Raw genomic sequence first — 23,414 nt, forward strand, 5'->3', positions numbered from 1 at the left:
TTTTGATTCCATGCTATTCCTTGTAACCCTCGACTGCAGGCCCCCTGCAGGCCCCCTAACACCACCAGCCTCCAAGTAAAACAACAAGCATCACTTTTAACTCCCTTTTTTGTAGTTTTATAAAAGTTCCATGTTCAATATAATGCACATGTGCATCAGTATTTGTGCTTGTGTGTACTATTGGAGGTATATGTATAAGGCGTCGTTTATGTGTTAATTAAATATAAGCAGGTGTTAAAGATGATGTAATAAAAACAAGGACAGCTCCATTTTCATGCAGGCACCTGGTGGAAAGTGCAGCTTTGTACCAGCAGAGTGGTATTTCCCTTCAGTGAAGTTGGGCTTTTTTTCTTCCCTTTCACTTGTCAGGGATTTGGAGACTGATCGTTACTGTAGTGGGCAAAGAGACAGAAAGGGGAGTGTAACTGTGTATCCAGCAACGATTGCACTTTCACAATTATGGGTGGGACAAAATATCAATACAGCAATATATCATCGTCCTGACTTGTGCAATACTAGTGCTAAATATTGATATTTTCATTTACAATATATGACTCCTCAGAGTGGTGCTTATGACAGGAATAAGGGTAACGTGAATGGAAATGAATTGGCAGAAGAAGAAGTTAATCAGATATCTTGATGTGTCATTATATGATTGTCTTGCAATTGAGCAATTATTGCAGAATCGCTGTATCGTGATATTATCGTTATCATGGGCTATGTATCAGGTATCGTATCATGTCGTATCGTGTCATATCGTACCATGTTGTATTGTGTCGTATTGCGTCGTATCATGTTGTATCGTGTCGCATCGTATCGTATCGTGTTTTATTGTGGCGCATCGTATCGTGTTTTATCGTATCGTGTCATCTCGTGTCGTATCGTGTTGTGTCATGTCGTATCGTATCGTGTCATATTGTACTGTCTCATATTGTATCGTGTCGTATCGTGTCGTATCGTGTCGTATCGTGTCATATCTTACGTGTCGTGTTGCATTGTATCGTGTCATATCATATCGTGTCGTCTCGTATCGTATCATGTCATATCGCATCGTGTCATTTTGCATTGTATCGTGTTGTATCATATCGTGAGTTACCCAGCAATTCCCGCCCCTATTCACAGTCCACTACAATTTTAAGATTGACAGCATTTTCTCACCATCTGATGCAAAATAATTAACCATATAACAGGAAAATTACAAAAACAAACATTTTTCTAATAAGCGTTTCAACACATTTTTTAGAACATATTCTATATACAGTACAATAATAGTTAATCCTGCCCTGTTTCCATGAGTGCCCCAAATTACCATCTGACAAACATACAGAGCTCACACTCTTTCGCACTTGACTGCTCTTTGCACTCTGCGCCTTGATTCGCGAAATTAGCATCTTGAGTGCGATTTGGGCAGCTTCTCACCCCGCCATACTGCTGGGCTCCGAATGGATGGCCCACTGATTACTGTCCTGATAGGCACAACCCATCTACAGATGTTAGCCAAACATGTGAAAACCACAAGCTGTTTCACGACATATCACTCATAAATAAAAGCAGAGGTTCCAAACTTTCATATCTCGTCTCTACTTTGTGTTTTTTCTTTTTTCTTTTGTCAAAGAAGTACTGCAGGGGAACATTCGAGAGATCAGAAAGAAAACTGTAACAGGGCATAATTATTGCATTTTAACCCTACAAGTCCCTGGAAACGGTGAACTGAGAGCCATTCATGAGTCTCTGCTCTTTGAATAAAGTACATATTAATGCGTAGTAAAAAGTGTCTGCATTATTTCAAAACATGCCCTTAAGCTCCGTGCCTCCTTTTAAAAGGGAATCAGGCTAAAAATAAGGCAATGAATTTTGATAAGGAACCTTGCGTCAGCGGAGATAACCCAGGGAAAACTCATTTTGCTATCAGGGAGACGATTTGAAAATTCATTTTGTGCTGTTGTCATATCCTTTTGTCCATGTCATTATGAAGTGATCTGGGGAGCATCAGCCCTGACAATAAGGACGGATGCCTCAGTTCGCCTTAACAGAACAAGGTCACTAACGATACCCTACGCTCCCTGACACGACTGTCTGATGTCTTGTATGTCTTTCAAAACCACACAAGTCTTTGCACAACTTCCTTCCAGGGTTTGAAAACGAGGATCCTAAACTTTCTGAATATATGTGATGTGTTTGAAGTGAAATAATCCCTTTGGCAGAGTCACACAGAAGCCAATGTTTCTCCTTTGGAGGCTGTAGAAAAGGGAAGCTTAAAAAAGGAACTTCCAAAGAAGAAGAGGACCACATGCACAGGATACATGCCTATCTACCTCGTGCCATATGCTGCAGAGGCAGAGGGGTAAGAAAAGGCAATGCAAAGGACTAAAAATGACATGGCCAGCCTGTGTGTGGAGTCTTTTTTAGACAGACAGGGCTAGGAGACAGGGAGACCCCTTGACAGGCGTGTAAGTGAGTTTGTGTGTGTGAGTTTGACAGTGTTCATCTTTGTGTGCATGAGCCCTCGCCTGTGTAAAAGTGGAGTCAAATCCTAGAGCTATATATCCAGCAAAACCCTCCCATAGGAAGACCCAATGTGCTCCTTCCACGAGAAACTGCCACCAACCAGCTGTCTGCAGCGCTCGCTCGTGGCCACGCTACGCCAGCAATGATTAGCACACGTTCATCCAACGGCGCTCGCCAGAGACCTGCCTGTCCTCGTCCCCCTCTGTCACTGCTGAAGGACATCACAATGCAGGCATGGATGAAAGGTAGGATAAGAGATGGAGATGGACTCGACAAAGGGAGAAGACCGGGAGGAGCGGTGGGAAGTTAAACGTCGAAACGCAGGCCCTTCTACGCTACAACATTGTCCACAGCTGATTTAGCAGTGAGCTTAGATAAGATCCTCTATTACACAAGCTGGCATTGATGCTACACGCCAGAACCAGCAGCTGATTTCCAAGAACAACATGCTCAAAGTAGGATGGAGGGGAAATGTATTGCTTACATGAAGCAGTCATTTATCGTAAACACAGCACTGTGCTTCCTCCTCCTCCTGAACTCTCCTCCTGCTTCTGTATGGGGGAAAAAAAATCGATGTGCATCACATCCATTACCCTGCTCTCGCACTGATCGCTTGCTGTCTCTCGCTCTCTCTCTCTCCTTGGCTGATTCTTCGCTCTGCTTTAGCATAAAAAAAATCATAATATTAATGATGTATCTTTCAAACTGATAAGTAAATTACACCTTTTAAACCCAATTAGACATTCTGACACGTGATATCTGAGATGTAATATCGTACTCATTTACAGAAGTGATTCAATCACATTCTGTTGAAGCTGCATAAAGTAGAACCGGTTGATTAGCGGCACCAGGACATGATTCATAATGGTTCACTGATAGTATTAACATCCTCTTTAATGTTTAACTTGATGTTCACATCCAGCGACAAATTGCGTAACATCACTGATGATGAATTTAAATAGGTGAGCATTGTCTGAAACAGTAAAGCGATGACGGCTCTTAAGGGATTCGAGGTAACACATGGCCTATTCTGCTTCACTTGGTCCTTTTTTCCTGATTATGGAGAGTAACCGCCGTGCACTGTGCTTTCCCTGGACAAGTGAGGCTTACAAATCACCCCTGCAGCAGTTGGAGGAGTTGGAGGAGTTGAAGGCGCTCGGCGCAAGGTTTTACTGCCTGTCTTCTATGAATGGCTCCCCGAAGGCTCCTATGATAATAGCTCACAGCCGTGCCCTTCACGGAGCCTGACATCAAGCACACCCCTACAGCAGAATGGAATGGCATATCAACTTACCCAATGGGGTGTCATATCAACTCATCCGCTGCTTTCTGGTCATAACATAGGCAGAAACTGAAATGAAATGGCTTTAGCTGAAGCGTACATGTCTGGTTGAAATTCACTCAGTTTGGACATAAGACACAAAACTTTTTTAAAGGGCTCGTGTTTTTTGGTTCTTGTGATAAATGAGATACAAAAAACACTTCCTGTCAGTCCTTGCCCTCTGCTCCAACATTCATTATGCAGAACAAAATCTAAGTAAGCACAGAAGAGAACTGATTCACCACTGGATACACTTCAACATGCTACTAGAATTCAGGTTTGCTAACACTCAACCCATCTATGTAGAGAGACAGAAGACCACTTGTGAGTCTGTTACAGTATTACCGCTCTTTTCACCCTGTCTTAACATGACTGCTATTCTGGTAAATGAATAGTGCATTTCTAATAAGACAAAGTCAACAATGCAAGAATCCTATATCTTTGATGTGTTCAGGCAAACGCTCCATCCAAACATTTGTGCCCAAGAAGCCAGAGACTCACAAGCTTCCCTACATTTAAGTGGGAAACTAGTTAGTCAATGATAGTGCTGACAACTAAAATATAAAACATCTTAGCATGCTAACATTTTAAAGCTAGCAGTAAACACAAGAAATATATAAGAGGATGGGTTTGCAGATATTTAGTAATAGTAAATCTTGATGGTGGTAGATGAGGAATCCAATTAGGCGTGGGAATCGAAGAGTACCTCACGATACGATACACGATAATTGACATACATCACGACATCTGATTAACTTCTTCTTTGGCCAATACATTTTCGTTCACGTTACCCCTCATTCATGTCATAAGTGCCACCACGAGGAGTCATGAAGTAGTGACGCGGTGAGTCAGAATCACAGGGAAATCTGTTTAGAGCGCAAAATGTTTGTATATTAAAATATCGATTCCTGGCGCCAGCCTATCAATAGTTCCACGAGTCAGGACGATGATATATTGCCGTATTGATATTTTGTCCCACCCGTAATTGTGAAATTGCAATCCGTTGCTGGACAGTTACACTCCCCTTACAGTGTCTCTTTGCCCACTACAGTCAACGATCAGTCTCCAAATCCCTGACAAGTGAAAGGGAAGAAAAATAAGCCCAACTTCACTGAAGGAAAATACCACTCTGCTGGTACAAAGCTGTTCTTTACGCCAGGTGCCTGCATGAAAATGGAGCTGTCTTCCTTCAGTCCAAGTGCAATAGTTGTGACTTAAAATGTATCTGCACCAAAGTCACATAGCATAAATGATTTTGTCCATTTCTAATATGTTTGAAAATGCATGTTGCAAGTCATTTGTATGCTATTGCATCATCAGCAAATTGGAGTGATCTGCCATGTGCAAACCTAACACGCCAAGCAGGTATGGACGGGTGCACTTCATGCTGAATCAGCCACCAAGATTGTATTGAACACATACACACACACAAGTACTTTTTGGAGGACACGTTCTAAGGAAAGAAATTTACAAAACCAAGCAGGAATCCAATAGTGTCACACGGTCTGAGCCATTGCAACCAATGTTACTACAATTGGCCTGAGCTTTTCAAGGTAAGTGAGTGAATCAAAAAACAAAAAAAAAAAGAAAGGACATACAAAAAAGAGACATTCATCCATCCAGCCATCCATCATAACCGGTGCTACGGTGAAGCCAATTTCCACAAAGCTGCTAAGCTGATTGAGGCAGACCAAATCTGTTTCACCAGCTTACATTCCTTCAAAATGGCCATCTCACTTCCAATATCACGGGCTTTTACTGTTCCCCATTCCCCTGGCTCAGGCTGAGAGTTAGCAAGGCTTAGCTGGATGAAACACTCCAACAGCCCAGTTCTCCCCTGGAACCCACTGATATCTCTATAGCACAGCCTCTCCCCACATAGCTACACTTAGTCGCTTTATTTACTCATACCATTATTCTTTGTCTGTTTAATTTCTGTTTCATTTTTTTTGTTTCAGATTATAACAATATTGCAACCATTTGGATGTAAACTCAAGATTTATGTGAATCCTGATGTTTTCAGGCACACAGACAAAATCTAATCACAGTGTCTGTACACACACACACACCTTGGCAAAATGCACAGGCAGCACTTAACCACAACACCTTCTACTGGAGTAGATTAAATTCACACAAGGCCTCTTTGAAGGAGGAAATTGGACAGATAAGAAACAGATTTCTATGAGAGGAGCTTCTGAGGGGGAGCATATAGAGAGAGAGAGAGCGTGGAAGTGTGCGATGGAAATGTTTGTTCACCTGTTTTTGTCACCTGTAACCTTGTGCCCGCATGTGCCTCAGTACATATTGTGTCCATATAAATGATACTTATCAATCTTTTGTTGTTTATTACGTCCTATCCCCCTCCTCAGTCCCTTTCTCTCCGTCTCTCTCTCACACTTTCTCTGTCATTTTGCCACAACAGCAAATATCCTGTTGGCGCAGGCTGCAGGCTGCTGGTGCTGGTCTATCTGGCCCTGGGATCGATCCGGCTCCAAGCCGAGGCCTCCCATTCATCTCAGAGCCATAAAATGTGATTAGTGCTGACTACAGCACTGCAGGGAGATGGGCTGATAGGCCTGATAGCCTCAGATAGGCTGTGTTGGACACTCTACAGGAAGACAGCAGCAACAGCATGCCGTGGATTCATCCTCGCTGTTTTCTTTGCCTTTTTTTCCCCATTTCCTCTCTCCTCCATCTTTCTATCTCCCTCCCTCTGTCTTTATGTTTCTTCAGCCTCTCTCTCTCTCTAAACTTTATCTCTCCTTCGCCTCATACTTAAGCCCGACGAGCTTGTTTGTGCTCAAATTACATAGCAGCAGTCAAACTTAAATGCCAATATTCTCACTTTTTTTGCCTTCTCCTTATCCTCCAAAGTTACATTTAAATGGTACACCAAGCCTCCACCCCCCCTGGAGCCACACTTTCTGTGCCCACATACAGTGTATCTCTGTGGCATGTGACCACATCTGTCAGCCAATCACCGAGCTCAGAGGCTGCTAGTGGCAGAATCAAGCTCAGAGGCTGTGACAAGAAGAGAGGTAGGAAACAGAACAGTGACTCTGTTCTGAGGGAAACAACTTTGGTGGCGTTATGGGTGCAGATGCGTTAGAGTGAGATGTGTTTGTATATCAGCTGCGTGTGTTAAAAAATGTAAGATGAAATCCGAACAGAAGCCCCTTTTTATGATAAATGGTAACACTATGAACGCAGCACGCTGACCTGTGTCTCGCAGACGTTCTCCACTGTGAAGTTGAACCACACTCTGAAGCGAGGGTTGCAGGTGTCGGGCCGGATGAAGAGGTCAAACTCGAACTCACTGATGTAGTCAACACGGCCAAGGTTCCCTGCAGAGGCGATGAAACAGCTTACATTAGCATTAAGCAGGAAGTGAGCGGTCCACAACACACAATCACAGTTGATCATTCCCCCTGCGGTCCTCAGGAGTTCACAATCAATGGAGTCAAAACATTACAAACAGACAAAACGATGCTACAGCACAACACAGCTTCAATTCAGATATCAATAAGTCATAGTCACTAAAGTGTGACTAAAACCTAAACAGTGCCCACAGGGAGAGAAAAGTACTTGTACCGGAAAGACCAACAGACATGGTTGCTCCAGCCATCCATATCTGACACACAATATATACCATCCACAGCAAAGAGATCCAGATGATCAGTGGAAGCATAATTAATCCAAGGGGAAATATTCCCCCGCTTCCAATTCTCAAAGCTGTCTATAAGATGACTGGGTGGTAGATGAACACATGACAAGCTTTCTAAATATAGGCCTTGTCTGTGTCTTCTGTTTCGCATGTGGACACACGTGTAGGGGACACGTTTGTGTTGTAAGCGCAAATTATTGACCATCAAAGTCAAAGCAAATAGATGGGGGGAAAAGCGGGAAGATGAAGAAGAAAGATGATGAACTGACGGCTTATTTTAACCCAATGCTGTGTCATTTCAAAATTTAAAGTGCTAATCGCGAAGATCTCAGTTTCGTTCTCTTTGGCGGCACCTATGCAGATAAATGGTAATTGTGGGAGCACATTTCCCAGATATCCAGACAGTGTTGCATGTGTGACGTCCCCGGCTTGCTCTGGTTGTAACTCTGGATTTTCCTCGCTGGCGGTCGCTTTCCTTTTCAGACTGTTTGCCTTCATCTGAGCGTCGAATTTGTTTCTTTTTCTTTGGATTTTCACTTATTTTTTAAGTTGTATCTGTAGTCATCGATCTTTTCTTTGTTTGTTCAGCCATAGCAGATTACTGTTTACTCACATCACATTCGGTGATAGACATTTATTTTAATGAAAATCTTCAAGATTATTACTTTAAACTTCAATGGTGTTGAAATCAGCAGCTTTTTCAAAAGTTAAGTAAACTAGAAAACGAGGCTCCACCACAAGGCATGATGTCACGATGGCTCACAACTCTACATCAGGGTACCGTTGACCACCTGTTGGCGAGTAGTAGCATAGCAGCAGCACGCCCACTCCGACACATCTGATTGTAGACAGATGGGCTAACTACCACACTGTCAAAGTAGATCCCTCTCCTTCTGCCACCGGACAAAGCTAATCCACTAGTCAGCTTGCGACACACACACACACACAGTTTGCCTTGCTCCACTGAAGCAGCCCACTGAAGTGCTTTCAATAGGACTGCAGAAAACTACTCAGAAATACAAACAAGACCAGTATTTCTGTTTAAAATTTCATATTACATCGAGAGCATGGTGTGCAACACTAATACACAAACAGAGGGAATGAGATTGCAAGAGATTGTTGTGTAACAATAAGCTGATGACTGATCCGTATTTACATTTGAAGCCCTTCCACCAACAGCTTCCGCAGCCTGTGGCCTAATGGTGAGTGGCGTCTCATTCCAGCACAGTGGTGCCTGGAAAATCATCCTTTACTGCAGAGCGCTACTCCGGCTGATTGGGGAGTGGCTGAGCTTGGCTGAAATATACAACTCCTTTTGTTTTGACATTTATCTGGACTCTTATTCTACATCCAACAAAGAGATAAAACAAAAGAAAATAAGGTAAGATGGACAGTAAATAGTAAATACTGAGAGGGGTCTGAAGAAGCAATGGCCTCTATCCATTAGAAATGACGTGCTGGGAGAGGCTTAAACGTGCTTCCTGTCTGTATATTTTGTTTTTATATTATCACAAAGTGAGAGAGGATTTAATTGACGACTGAGTTATCGTCCACCCATAGTTTCTTGTGCACCCTGGCTGGCTAGCTGAGAAGTGGCAGGCCTTTTGGGAAGGGACTAGCTGCTTGGCTGGTTGGCAATGCAATCCCGAGCCATTGAAAGAAGATAAAGCCAAGAGCAGGCGGAGGGTTGAACCAAACCCAGCTGCAGCTAGCAAGCATCAACACAGAGAGGAGATAGACGGCAGAGCGGCACCTGTTCCAGACAGATGTGTCATCAAATCGATCATCTTTCATACAACATCACAGCTATTCACAGAGCAGACACTGCCAAACACTCCCTCTCACAAGGGGCCCGCGCTTGCACGCATACATGTTACACAGAAACGCTCCTAATTATTACAATGAGCTGGCTGGGAAGCCTGTGTTACTGTTAGCATAGCATGAGTTAGCAACATCATCCTTACATCAAAGTACTTTTCTATGTGTAAGAAAAGCACAAATACGTTTTATTCATTGTTAAACATGTTTGTCACTTTCCACCTGGTTTTCCCTCTGCCTAGCTTGCACTCCACTTTTGTATGCAGGAACTGGCAAACAGAAGTGAAGCAGGCCATTGGCTTATATGGGGGTGTTACCTGTGGAAGGCGCCAAGTATGGTGGAGGTGGAGGGGTGTTTCTATCTCCTGTGAGACACTTCAAATGGTTAATTGTTGCCTCTTGGTATAACCCAGCTGCTATATGAGAGAAGGCTGGAGGTCCTGGAGGGCAGGTGAAGTCCTGGTTGTCAGCAGTGATTATAGCAGAGAAGTGGCATTGTGTAGAGCTGAATCTTCTCTTCGTTTTTTCACTGTCTTATCTTTTCTTCAGTTGTATATTTTTGTCAGGCCTGATGTATATATTGCTGCACGATTCGCTGTAAGTAAATTCCCTGGGGCTGCATAATGGACTTTTGTACCTTAACCACAAGGCAGCCCTTACCCTCTCTATTAGAACAAGATGATGAAGGTATTTTCTTCCTGTCAGTCTTAAGGAAAATATCTAATGATAAAAATATAACCCCTCCTTAGGGGCACTTTTATTATATCAACAAAATATATTATATGCGCTATATGATTGTCTCGCATTATATCAATCATTGCAGAATCGCTGTATCGTGATATTATCGTTATCGTGGGCCACATATTGTATTGTGAGTTACCGTGCGATTCCCACCCCCTATTATATTATTATACAACCCTTTTTTGTTATTAAAAATGAGTAATCACTTTTAAACCATTGTCACAAATCCATAAACTGATTTGTGAATCATCACTATCAAAATCAAGCTCACATCTTTACAGAATTTCACAACACAGTCGACCAGAAACTGAAAATGATGCTAATCAGATGTTCTCTGATTGCTATGCCTTTCTTGCACTCATTCTTGGAAGGAAAGTACTTTTGATAAATCCAAAGATGGTTTGACAGATTGCTACAGACTATGTCAGAGACGATACAGAAAACTGTGACTTTAATTTACTTTGTTTTCAATGCATTTTTGCAAATCAGCGTTTTGCTATCATTATGTATGATGGAAAGATCTCCCAAAACTTTGGATAAGACGAGCAGGAAAAATATGCAATGGCTGCTATTTAAAAATGCATTTGGTGTACATAAAACCAACACACTGTTTGTCTTAATCATCTCACAAAAAATCAACCACAACAGAACATTTTGAGGAACTCCTTGAGGAATGTATGCAGAGTACTAGACTCTTGTGAGGCCTACTAGCTGTCTGTGGTATCATTGCAACCTCATGCCAGCCACCTAAGGATTATAATAAATTAAAAAATCCCAAAGAAACTAATGTGCATACAATTCTGGTATCAATGTTACTGGCCAAACTTCTATAAAGGAGCCAGAAGAGAGACCAAACTGCTATCTGTCTGCTTGTGAATACTGTAGCATGGGCGGCATAGACAGCAGTCATGGGCGGCCGGGTTATTGAGCCTGATGCTTGAAGGCCAGACGTGAGAGATGGCAGCAGCCTCAATGTTAGAATTATATGTTTGAGCCCGTGGAGCAGCAGGGATATGACACGCCATTGATCCCCGTTTTAATTTTCTGGTGGCTACCTCCTGATTCGAACGCTTTGGTGGGCCGGTAGCCTGACCCTTTTAATCAATCCCATATCATTTAGTATTTAACTAGCATAAACGGCCAAGTGATTTTTCTGAAGTACCCTCTGAAAGCATTAAATATACACTAGATACAGCAAAGATGAGTTATGTTTAATCTGTATGATGTTGAAATTTCATGAACATTACATTAGATTTGTCAAGTAGCATTTTTGGTTCTTTTTGCAACAGACAGACAGTGTTAGTGTAAGCGAAGCTAATGAGCTACAGACTCAAAGAAGATGAGAAAGAGGAAAAAAGACACCATTTCTAGTCCTTGAGATCTCTTGCATAATTCCTCTTGAGTATCATCGCTCTCCATATTCTTCTTCAGTGGTGTCTTGAAATGTTATGTTGAATATCAATCTTTGTCCTTGAGGGAAAACTCGAGCAGCGTTTAGACATTAACAAATTGGTTTTCATCGAACAGCTTAGCCGTGCTGGTGCAGCCCAACAAAACACAACTGCTGGTTCTGAACAAGATTTCACACATGGCAGCCTCTCCTTGTGGAAAACCCTGAACAAAACCCTCGCGCTCTCTCTCTATCTTTGTGTGTCTTTCTCTGATTCTTCCTCTCCTTCTGTTGCTTTTTTTCTTACTATCTCACCCGGCAAAGGAAACAAACGAGAAAAAGCAGCAAAAGGCGAAATATTTCTCAAGAAAAGAGGGAATCGCATAACAAAGGTGTCTGCAAAATGGGGATGAAACCTGCATCATTACACAGGGCCATAGGCAAGTAAACAGGGTGCAAACATGAGGTGGCCAAGTGGACAGTCAGTCATTCACACATGGGCTCTCAGGCCGTGTGTGTGTGTGTGCATGAGAGAGGGATAGAGAGAGCTGGAGAGGGAGCAGAAGAACCTGGCTAATGTAATCCCATTATGGAGGTACAAGAGGGAGCAGTCACAGTGCTCAGCCCACACAATGGGCCGGCCTGCAGCCTGTAGCTATCCACTGGATGGATGGTTTCTGCCATGCAGATGGATCATCGTAGAGCAGCAGCCGGCCGGCCGCCTCAGGCCTGAGGTGGAGCTCACTCACACAAGCAGCCATTAGAATGGTAATAGGCAGTTGTTTCAAAATGAAATAGACTGTGTGGTTACACTGCTTCCTACTTAGCGGAGGTGTGGGCTGTCATGTCCTGAATGTTAGATATTTTCACACACAAGTTTAATCACAGTAATTCTGCTTAATAAGCATAACCAGAAAATAATTAATTATGTTTATGAATAAGTATTAAGAGAAATTACTTTGGCTAAGGTTACCGCCAACCATACGCCATATTCGCACAAACACATCCATGCCAGATAATACATTCAATTTCGTTTTCCTGGCAAAGGCGAGGCCATAACTTTATTTAAACACCAGGCTGGAGATTAAAAGAGTGCTGTACTGCTGAGGGAGAGCAGCCAGGCACCTTTTTAAACTTATTTTTTGCTGTGTTCCATTTCATTATTGGAAAACACATCAGTTTTCCCCCCGGCTGCTCTGGGGTGTACGGAGGATTCCTGGACACAGAAGAGGGGGACTGATAAAGATAGAATTGATTCCAGCCAGAAGCAGCAGCAGCAGCAGCAGCAGCAGCCACAGTGAAGGGGTCTCAGTTTAGACCTGCAGCTAAACGTCTGGTTTTCTCCCTGTCTCTCCCCCACTTTTTCCTCCCTCCCTCCCCCCCCTCCCATCTTAAGGCAAGTTGTCACCGAGGCAACATCAATCTCCTGCCTCATGACTTCTTAAAGCCTGCCTTCTCCCCCGATGCCTTATCACTTCATCTGCAGGCAAGATTAAAGAGGTCACCTCCAAGTTTCCACAATCTAAGCGCCTAACAGGTATACTTAACAGCAGTCTATCTCTTAGAACAGTTTAAAGGATGAGTTCACATCTTTCTCACACAAGTCTTTAAGGAATAGTTTGACATTTTGTTTGTACTTCATTAATCTACAGCTAGCAGCTATGTAGGTTAGCTTAGCATAAAGTCTAGAATGGGAGTCACAGCTGTTCTGACTCTGTCACAAGGTAACAAAGTCCAGTTTAAGCAGTCAGAGTAGGTAGCTACATTCTGCCAGTTGTGTGTAGGTTAATGCCAATGACTGTATAGATGGATGACACGTCTCCATCTGCTCTCATCGTACAAAATTGAAGCCAACATACCCGCCGTGACATGTGCTGCCATCATTTGGAGCCAGAGCTGCGCAGTAGCGATCGGCGGGTGGAGCCGCCGTAGCCACTTCCACTAACCAAAACACACACTTAACTTACAAAAAAAAGTTGTTGGTCTGAAGCTGACGTTCACAGGTATGGAAACTTCAATGACTGTAGTGATTGTTTTAGTTATGTGTCCTCTCGCCGTTCCTCCTCTGCTCTGCTAATCAGGAACAGATCCGCTGCAGGAGCTGTATTTGTCAACAGAGCTGTCAATCATTATTTTTACAGCATCAAATAACTCATTAAAAATAAACTTGTCAGAAAAATTAACACTTGGACATAAATCAGCATGATAAGAACTAACTTTAATGACAGAAACCATGTTTGAGAAACATTTATTTGACGTGTATTTTGATTTTATAGTTTGACTCATGTCCCATCTGTTAACATGGAGGAGGCAGGCTTTATGACCTATACTGCAGCCAATCAGCAGGGGGTGCGATAGAGGTGTTTTGGCTTTACTTTTAGGGAGCTGTCATGTCGTCCATCTTTTTATACCGTCTATGGTTAATCCATGTGTTTGCTAGGATGACTGACTGGATTTTCTGTTGTCCTCCATATTGTCTAAATATAAAAGTGCTTTTCCATTTAAATTTAAGATTTAAATTCATCAGATGTCTTATATAGACATCTGACAAGACAGCCCCCTCCCACACACACACAATGACTTGTGTACTCGTAAAACATTATGAAAAGAAGTTGTTGTGAAAATAATCGTACTACACAACTAAAGCAGGATAAGAGCAGACAATAAGAGAGGACAATAAGGGAAAAAATCAGATTGTTATGAGTCCATCTCTGCTCCAGTGAGCTCCTCGTTTCAATATAGATGAAGAAAGCTGGGCCCGGGGACAGCACAGAGATATGCAGGCAGCCCACACATATCTGATGATGTACAGGCCTGCCTGCACATTCTAAAGAGAACACATTTTCCAGCTAGCCTTTTATAATTGTATTTTTTTCCCGTCCAAAAGGCCCTACAGCTAGACTGGTATGCTCCATCTGAAGCGGCTGGTGTGGTAATGGGTCATAGTGATGCATTCATAGTGAGACTGGCTTAATTGTATTATCAATCTCATCCAGACAGTGCTTTAGCCCCACAGCTCTGGACATGCTACTGTCAGACACTCTGCATTAGTATTGGGGAGTGAACCATGAGGAATTGCAATCTTCACTTTCATCTGTTTCTCAGGCCTAAAACGGCGGATTTGATGGTCGGATGATGTGCGTGTCAGATTTTGGGCACGACCATCGTTTGGCTCTCACTTTCTCTCTTTCTGTCTGTCTCCATCTGTCTGTCAATCTCCCGTCTCTCTCTCTCTCTCTTTATCTTTTGCTTTTGCTGTGTCCTGTATGTTGGTGGCCGCTGAGTAAATACAAGTCTGTTCCAATTTCATGCTATCTTTTAACAAGTTAATTATGTTGAGCCCTACAAAGGCTGAGGACAGACAGGGGAGGTGGCGGCACTGGCAGAGGGACAACTGGCCAGGTCGGCCCTTTGTTGTTCTATCTTGTTTTGTGTCTTCTTCCCCGAGCACTCGCCCTCATCTCTGTTCTCCTCCTCTCTATATTCTCTTGGTGTAACTCCCTCCTTCCTCTCTTCCTCAGTAGTAATCTTTCCAGCGGCTCCAGTGGTGGAGGAGAGTTTGGAGATAAAAGCGTAGGGAGCTAAGGAGTCCTTGGCAAGCCTTAGGCAAGGAGAAGGTCAACAGGCCTGCTAAGAAGGGCTGTTATCATCTTGGTAACATGTTATCGGAGAGCCTGCAGTAGTGTTTATTTACAGTTATTGCTCCCTCTGGGTGCACACTTCAACGCCTGGGGCTGATTGCTCTGTAATGAGTTCAGGAACACAGGGAGCCGATGCAAGAAAAGAAGAGAAACAAGGGAGGCAAGAAATCACTGGCCAATAACCGATAGGTCAGCAAGGAAAAAAACTGAGGAAGAAGAGAAAACGTTGGGTTGTAGAAAAAGCAGGAGATCTTAAGAAAAAGAGATTGTATAATTCTAACCAAGACAGTTTTTCTTTCTTAAGACTCTGTCCTACAACTCAAGACCAAACAAATCACCTTAGATTGGACGGCAGGTTCTCAAATGAGGTACAGCCTAGTTAATTCAGTACGGCAGTAAATGACGCTTGACCAGGAGTCGGCTGTATTTGCTCTAAGGAAGAACCTCTGCTCGGACTTCATTTCCACCTCCAATATCCAGAATCCCTCTTGTAATTTATTTAACCACTGGTACTTCTTCTGATTCTATTTGATGGACCCGCCTGGTATAATGTGTGCTAATCAGATTGGTCCATATTTAACTGATGTAACAGGAGTAAATCCAGGAGTTTGGCGAGTCAGGAGAGGATGTCAGTAAATTCCAGGGTGGCTTTTTCAACAGTTCGGAGCACTGCAGAAGAAATCTCTTATTGTGGAACAGCTTTTCAATCTAGGGAATTACCCTAAGTGCTGGTACTGTCAATGCAATGCCAGCTTTTCAGACAGGAAAAAAAAAATGAAAGAGCAGGAAAATGCAGCACTGAATGCCATTCAAACGGCCTGGCAGAAGATCAAGGTGTTTTTCAGCAATCATTTTGCCAGGCACTGCACCAAACCATCGTGCAATTAGGAGAATTTAAGATACACAGCAATAAATACATACATGTCAAAGTCACACAGTACAGATATGAAACCTTTTTTTTTTTCTAGAATATACCATAAAAGCAAATCCATCCTATGACAAGCTAATCCCTTTTTATACCCTCGGATATGGGAGATTAAGACACATAATTTGGTAATTCAATTTAGACATAATTCATCAGAGAAGAAGAGCGCGGGGAGCTTTCTGGGATGAAGTTTCTCCATCACAGCGGGGCCTTCCAGATGATGCCAAGTTCATGATGTGGAGATGATAGAGGTACAGGAGTCCAAACTTATTTGCATCTTAACATCTTGGCAGTATGTTGTGGTTAAAGTAAAAACAATTAATCGAATATTTATCCTGATTTTGGCTTCCTACGATTAATACATCTGACCGATGGCGATATTGACGTTTAAAATGTGTGCTCCGTCCATAGAAAACTCTGTTGCATATCATATCATGCACTCTTTAAACTAACTGCCACTCCTCCAGGAGAGGATGGAGGTCCTACCTTTCAGCGGGCAGTTTAGAGTGGAAGAGACCACCAACAAAGACCGGTCGGGAGAAACAAAAGTCAGATGTCTGGAACAAAAGAAGAAGAGCTGGTCCCCCAAAACGGCTGATCATTGGTTGTTTGTAAGTAATTCGTGTTCGGTTCACCACTAAGTGCAGTATGATGAGTGTATGAGGGCCATGAGGAAAGCGTTGCCACTTCCCATCCTGGTCGAGCGTCAAGTCAGACATCCATAACAGCAACATTGTACAACATGACATCCACCCAACTCTCAAAACCAGACCGAAATGACCAATTTTATTTAGTGTTTGCCTCTAGGAGATGCACTGAATACAGGTAAATAGCCTTATTTTAAAGCTGCTGTAGCGCCCCCTGTGGACATAACTGTACCTCTTTGCTGATTTGTCCTGTACATGCTTAAGTGGTGGTTTTTTAATAAAAAGTCAAATCCTGCTATTTTTCATATGTATCACTCACTTAACATTTTTGCCCTGGAAAAAGTAAACCAAGGCAGCGTGCAGATAATCACTTCATCTGACACCTACCCAGCACCAGCGGTTTCAGGCATTAAAAATAACTGTATAGAAATAATCAATTTTGTCTCTGATGGTCTGGTTTGCTTTTTTGTAGCTCATGTAGAGTCATCAGAATTAATTTCAGTCTGTTTCATAACCAGCGAAAAACTCCTCACAGGAGCTTTAAGTCTTAGTTTGATGCAAAGATTTTAATGTAAGCAGGAATGAAGCCCATTGAAGTGAAAACAGAGCTCAGTCAGTTACATTTTGGGTAAAAAGGTTTTTGGTACAGTTTTATTTACATTTTAACTCAAGAGTACCAAATTCAGGTAAAGAAGCTAATTTTAAGTCTTAGTTAGATGCAAAATTTGTACATGAGCTGGAATGTAGCACAAAATGGAATTGAAAGTGTTGCTCTGTTTGTTTAAATGTGAAAGTACATAAAAAAAGACCCTAATATTATTAAATAATCATGATTAATAATTGACCTCAATATGAATAAAACTTTAACTGAAGTACAGGGAAAGATAACGGGCAGTTAAGGTTTTGGTTTTTTTTATCAATGGAGTCGACATATTTAACTTTTTGCAGATGACACGCTGTTTTAAAGACATACTTGTTACCTAATGTTTCTTATGTCATTTTAATGAGTCTCCCATGTCACCTGACAGACATGTTTAATTTTTACCACAGTATGTCTCCCATGCGTCTCCTGGTGCTCACAAATGTCAGACATTAAGTTCTCTTCTAATGTCTCAGCACACTGTGCCAAAGTGACTGAATTAAATAAATCTGCTACATCCTACCTGAACTGAACCAGACAATATAAAGTTATTCCATCTTAATGAACATAATGGAGCATATAGAAGCCTGAAAACAGATTTTTTTTTTTCCTCAGGAGTCGGTGAAGACCAAAACAGAGCAAAAACAAATATTGGACTTCAAGTGGCTATAACACAAGTCCTAATGAGAGCACTGAGGCTCAGTGGTAGAGTCTCTCAACTGTTGGGGTTGGGGGTTTGACCCCTGACTGCTACAGTGACATGTAGTATAAATGTACTTTGAGTGGTTCGGAAGACTATATAAGTACAGTCCATTTACCATTGACCTCTAGTAGCTAAAAAATACAAACAATGACAATTTAATGCTAATCTCAGGCGAGTTAGCGCCATTATTTTATGTAGCTTTTAACAAAGGTTTGAGCTGAGGTTTGTTCCTATATAAGCGCTTTTGTCCACAGCTGAGGGGTCTAGATAACTCTCCTTATGCTAAATGCAACAAGTTTTGTTAAAGTGCTTGCCAATCAACATTTGAATGTGACACCTTGTAAATAAAAGTACAGTGAACATCAACATCTGAAAACCTCTAAAAATAAGAATTTGTACTATATTTGTCTCTGTGAAAGCTGGTGCACATTCCAACATGTTCACTATTAACAGATGTTTGAAATGTCCACGGAAGAAAATCCTGATAACAGCATTCGCCCCCGAGGAGTGAATTCAATACTGTTTACTCTGAGCAGCAGACCTACAAGATAGCTGCCTGGATGCAGACCAAAATGTATCCTATCAAAATTCTGCTCCTGTCAGTATTTCACCCTTCACTGTATAAGCATATTCTGTACATGAATTTGTGGTATCAAACAAACCCTGGCACATCAATGGAGCTCATCTCACAGAGACATTTTCTAAATAAATCAGCAGAATAAACACAGGCAGCTCGAAAAACATGAACTGGTAAAGCATTACAAATCCTCGCCATTTTCCCGGCCCGTACAGTCTTGCTTGGGATGAAAAATGAGACGTCTGCTCTGAAGCTGTGTTTATGGCGTCAGGAATTGCTTGGAAATGAATTACTGGATGAATCACTGGAGCCTTGTGCGCGGGCACCACTTGTGCAATGCTGAAATCTAGTTGCAGTAATTTTCACTTACGACACACTTGTATCACAGTGCTGGAGGCAGGCCCTGAGCCAATGAGCAGTGCTGTTCCTAAGTACATTTAGAACACAAAATAGCCTAAAGCTGGAATTTAAAAACAACAACAAAGTTAAATCTGTTTGCGTCACACAACATCCTTCAATATGGATGAATAACAATAATGCCAATTTTTTGTTTTGTTAAAGTATCCAGAGTCTGAATCTTCCTTCCCTCAACCTTTCCAAATCTCTCAGCCACACTGTGAATACAGTCGATAATCAAATGCTTTCATTACTCAAACTTTCCAAAACAGCCTGCTGCTGCTGCTGCTGCTAGCATTTGGTGACATTTTGAGAAGATGAGGTGCAGGCTGGGTCTCCTATGTATAGCTCATATCGGAGCCATCAACAATTAACTTACAAAACACTGAGGTTGATTGTGCTACTTCCTGGCAGAGGAGGCGTCTCTGCGCAGCACTACTGAGCCAATGTGCTCGCTCAGTGATTAGACGTTACCATATGCAACAGGCCCGAATGTCAGACAGGATTACCGCTCTATTTTTATTCAAACGCTCTGCGTTTCGTGCAATCAGACTGATATCGCTGCTCACCTCGAATGGCAAAACATTCGACCATGAAGCCACGTGATAGAGGGAGATAGTTGTTTTGTGTAGTTTTTATGATTGCCAGATTGACAGCCCTTGGAGTGTTTGTTCTGTTCAAGCATGCAACAAACACAGGAAGGAAACAGTTGAATATCAGCTAATTAAACCTGCATGAACTGATTCTTTGGCCACTTACTTTTTTAGTAAAAACAATGAAGTTGTTAGCAACAGTTGCCCTTACACATCTAGCAGATATGGAGTCAAGAACATGTTAGGAGTTGTTTTCATGTCTCTCACTGACTCTCTTTCGGCTCTGTTTTCCTCTTCACCAACTACTGAATACATCAGCTAAGCCATAAACTAACTTAATCCAGTTGAATTGACACGTTCCTGTTAAAACTGCTGCCTGCTTCCTCTTCAGAAAGCAACATTGCTACTACAGAAGCATTGAACCAAATCAGTAAACTTATGGGTTAAAAATTAAAAGAATTAACTTCAGGATGCTCTAAGCACTCTTTAAGCAGAGGTAATCAATAGAGTTAAAGAGGGGGTATTATGCTGTTTTACATTTTAAGACATATATATATATATATATATAATGTTACAATGTTGGATATCCAGACTAAACGTGGGTGAAGTTTCAAATCTGTAGGTAAAAGTATGTTGGAGTAATCCCCAGGCTTCTCAGCTCAATCTGCAGGCTGCTGTGAACGCCAGGTTTCAGTCAGTTTTTTCTATACACTGCACTTTGTGACATCACAAAGTGCAGCCTCCGCAGGCTTCGTAAAGCTGGCCAATCATAAGAAAGCGGGTTTGTAGACTGAGTCGTTTCAGGCACAGGCTGTATGAGGGCCAACACAGAGCACCAGTTTGAGAAAAATTAACATTTTTTAATTTAAATGTAAATTATGCTAAGCTACTCCACAGGTATCACAGAGTGAAATATGAAGCTTTAAGTTAGCATAATACCCCCCCTTTAAGTTCGGTTCATCACTATGACAAGTAGCTATTTGATCGATTGTTCCATATAAACACATACAGTTGTTTTCAAGTTTTGCACTCTCTCCAGGGAGTCTCTCCAGGGTTAAGCGATGTAACACATCCCAACCCACATGGCATCATAAAGCAGAAAAAAGAGGATAGAACTGACCAAATATGCCTGAAGAGAGCAAAAGGTAGGGCATGAAGATAATAAAAAAGCACAGTAATAATGAAGAGTAATCTCTTATGGATACAAATGGACAATAAATAGTATAAATCAAAAGCAATGGTCTTGCCAACAGTCCCCAGACAACTCAAATTTATCTCCATACTCCACTCCTGCCTTAAAAGAAAGAGAGAGGAGAGAAAACTGCTAAAAGGGAAACTGGAGAGGCCATTTAGTGATTTGAGCAGTGAAGCTTCTCCGCTGCCAAGGACATGTAAGAGAGACAGAGAGACTGGGAGTGCCTCTCAATACATCAGATGTCAGGAGTGCTCCCTCCCACTCAGACTAAAGGATGTTCTTTTGGAAAGCATATAAGAGTTAGAGAAATCTGAGGTTTGGACGCTATACAAAAAAAAAATACAATAAAACTCTAAAAGGCCGCATGACTGGACCATTCTGGGTAATATCTTTACGTGTGGGGGGGATTAATCTAATTTCTAAATTATGTTCTGGGTGAATAAAAGACAAAATGACATTTGAAATAAACAATATTTCCATCCTTGAGCTTCCTCTCCTCTCTGGTTTGTCTCATCGGAGAGGAAGACGCGGCAGAGAGCTGGATGCTGCGGCAAGCTCAGGCCTCTCACAGCCACTCATTCTGAGCATCTAGCTTGATTGTAAAAACGTTTCCCTCTTCTTTAATCAATGGAAACTCAACTATCCTGATTCATGGGGCACTCTGGAGTATATAAATATCTTCTGACAAGCTTGACTGCGTTCTCCCCTCACCAGCTCCAGATCAGCAGCCCCCCCAGTCTTCATAATATTCTTTTCTCCTCTACTTCCGCGTTGCTTTTCCTCCTCACCACCATCTCTCTCTCTCTCCCGCTCTCTGTGTCTGTCTGTCTTTCTGTAAATGTTGCTTCAGCTACGATTCATATCAGTCATTCTTTAGAGGGGATGTGCAACTGCAACATGGCAATTTCTGGGTATAGATAAGGCCAGACGGATTAAATACACGATTCAGTGTTGGAAGAAACAACATTAAAGAGGAGAAGTAAAAAGGAGAAAACAATGAAACCTCCAGTGAACAGAGGAAACATTTTTTTCAACATCTATTCTCATTCTTTATCTCTCTGTATCGTTCTTGATGTGGAGAGATGAGGAAAACATTTCTTCATCAACTATCATGACTGAGGGGTGGGGGTTCAACGGATCATAGCTGATCAGTGATCGGTACAAATCACTACCCATGGTTTGGCACGCATGTGATCCGCGGACCGATGCAAAAGTTACCACCATTATTTAACATACAATTTTGCTGCTGCTAAATCCCAATGCAGAGTTGCAGTTGCACTTTTATTCATTTTGGCTTTTGCCTTTTTTGGATACGAGAGCTGAAGAGAGACGGGAAATGTGGGGCAGAGAGTGGGGGGTGACGTGCACCAAATGACCGGCAGACCAGGAGTGAAACCTGCGATCACTGCGTCGAGGACTGTAGCATCTGTATGAGACGCCTGCTCCACCAACTGCACTGAACCAGCGCCCCTGCAGTGACCCTTAGTTGGTTAGAGGTGTCATACGGACAGGAATGATACTGCATAGATGCTGTGCCAAAAGCCAATCAGAAGTTTGGGGGGGACATTTTTTTACGGAGCGGCTGCTGCAAGACTGGGTTGGGAAGTTAGTTTGAGTTTGGATATTCAACAGACGTTGGCCCCTTTCTGTTGAACATCCAACCTCAAACTAGCTTCACCGCGATGCTAAACCTAGCTTGTGAAACGCGATCATGTGGTGCATATGTCTGACACGAGGTCCGCTCTACAAATTAAGGAAAGGCCATTTGTCTTTTATAATATGTATCACAATACAGGGGTTATGATTAAATACATTGCAATATATATTGGGATACTGTAAGCAATGATATGTTTGTGATTTTTTACAAAATCTGATTTAAGAAAAAATTGTACATATTGAAGTAGTTAATAAATAAAATAGTCCCTGTAACATTTTCTAAAACTATTTTTAGAAAACATTAAACAAACAAATGTAACATTCTCAGAATGAGCATTCTCAGATCCCTTCAACTTGGATTTCACATGTTATTCCACTTTGTATGTCAATGCTTATTTTGTAATGTCAAGGGTTTTGTGGGGGAAGACGAGCTGGTCAACATGCCCAGCTTTCAGCACACTTCTCTGTACAGTTACGATGTCTGTTGCATGTATCACAAAACATAATATTGGGATATTTATGTGTATCGATATTTTCTTACACCCCTTGTGTGCGCTTAACACAGAAATAGGTCATAAATGTTGATATTTCACTTTATACTTTGCATCAAACAAGGCGTCCACTGTTGTCCCTGTGTACATAATAACTTACCGGACGCTATTTGTACAGAAACTCAGTTTCATAGTGCTCTGCTGGTTCCAAAAACTGAAGGCATAATCCCCAAACAGACTGCTGTAGTCTGATTTCTTACATTAAGATGCGTCTGTAATTTTAAATTAAGTTGCACAGTGACGGTCATTGCAGCAGAGGAGCAGAAAAGTTATTATAAATATCCTTTGAATTATTTATTTTTTCTGGTCTGAAAAACAATCCTCAAAAGTCACAGACCGGATCTGTTGCGCCCTTACTGACCGGTGATTTAAGTAAAGCAAGTGTGTGACATGTTTGAGAAACCCCATAACATCTTTAATGTCAGAGGTAGAAGCCTTCATTTACAGG

The 23,414-nt window shown here is 42.0% G+C and overlaps 1 protein-coding gene across 1 annotated transcript in view; it reads right to left on the reverse strand.

Annotated features, from left to right (window-relative positions):
• Positions 1 to 23,414, reverse strand: part of LOC138607697 (cytosolic carboxypeptidase 6-like) — a 285,563-nt gene that overhangs the window by 254,270 nt on the left and 7,879 nt on the right. The window contains exon 3 of the mRNA XM_069680335.1: positions 7,049 to 7,173. Coding sequence (XP_069536436.1) covers positions 7,049 to 7,173 — 125 coding nt within the window. The remainder of the gene's footprint in view (positions 1 to 7,048; positions 7,174 to 23,414) is intronic.

This window comes from Semicossyphus pulcher, unplaced genomic scaffold (assembly GCF_022749685.1).
Source record: "Semicossyphus pulcher isolate SPU_LCO1_2020_fin unplaced genomic scaffold, fSemPul1.0.p SCAF_4, whole genome shotgun sequence".
NCBI lineage: Eukaryota > Metazoa > Chordata > Actinopteri > Labriformes > Labridae > Semicossyphus > Semicossyphus pulcher.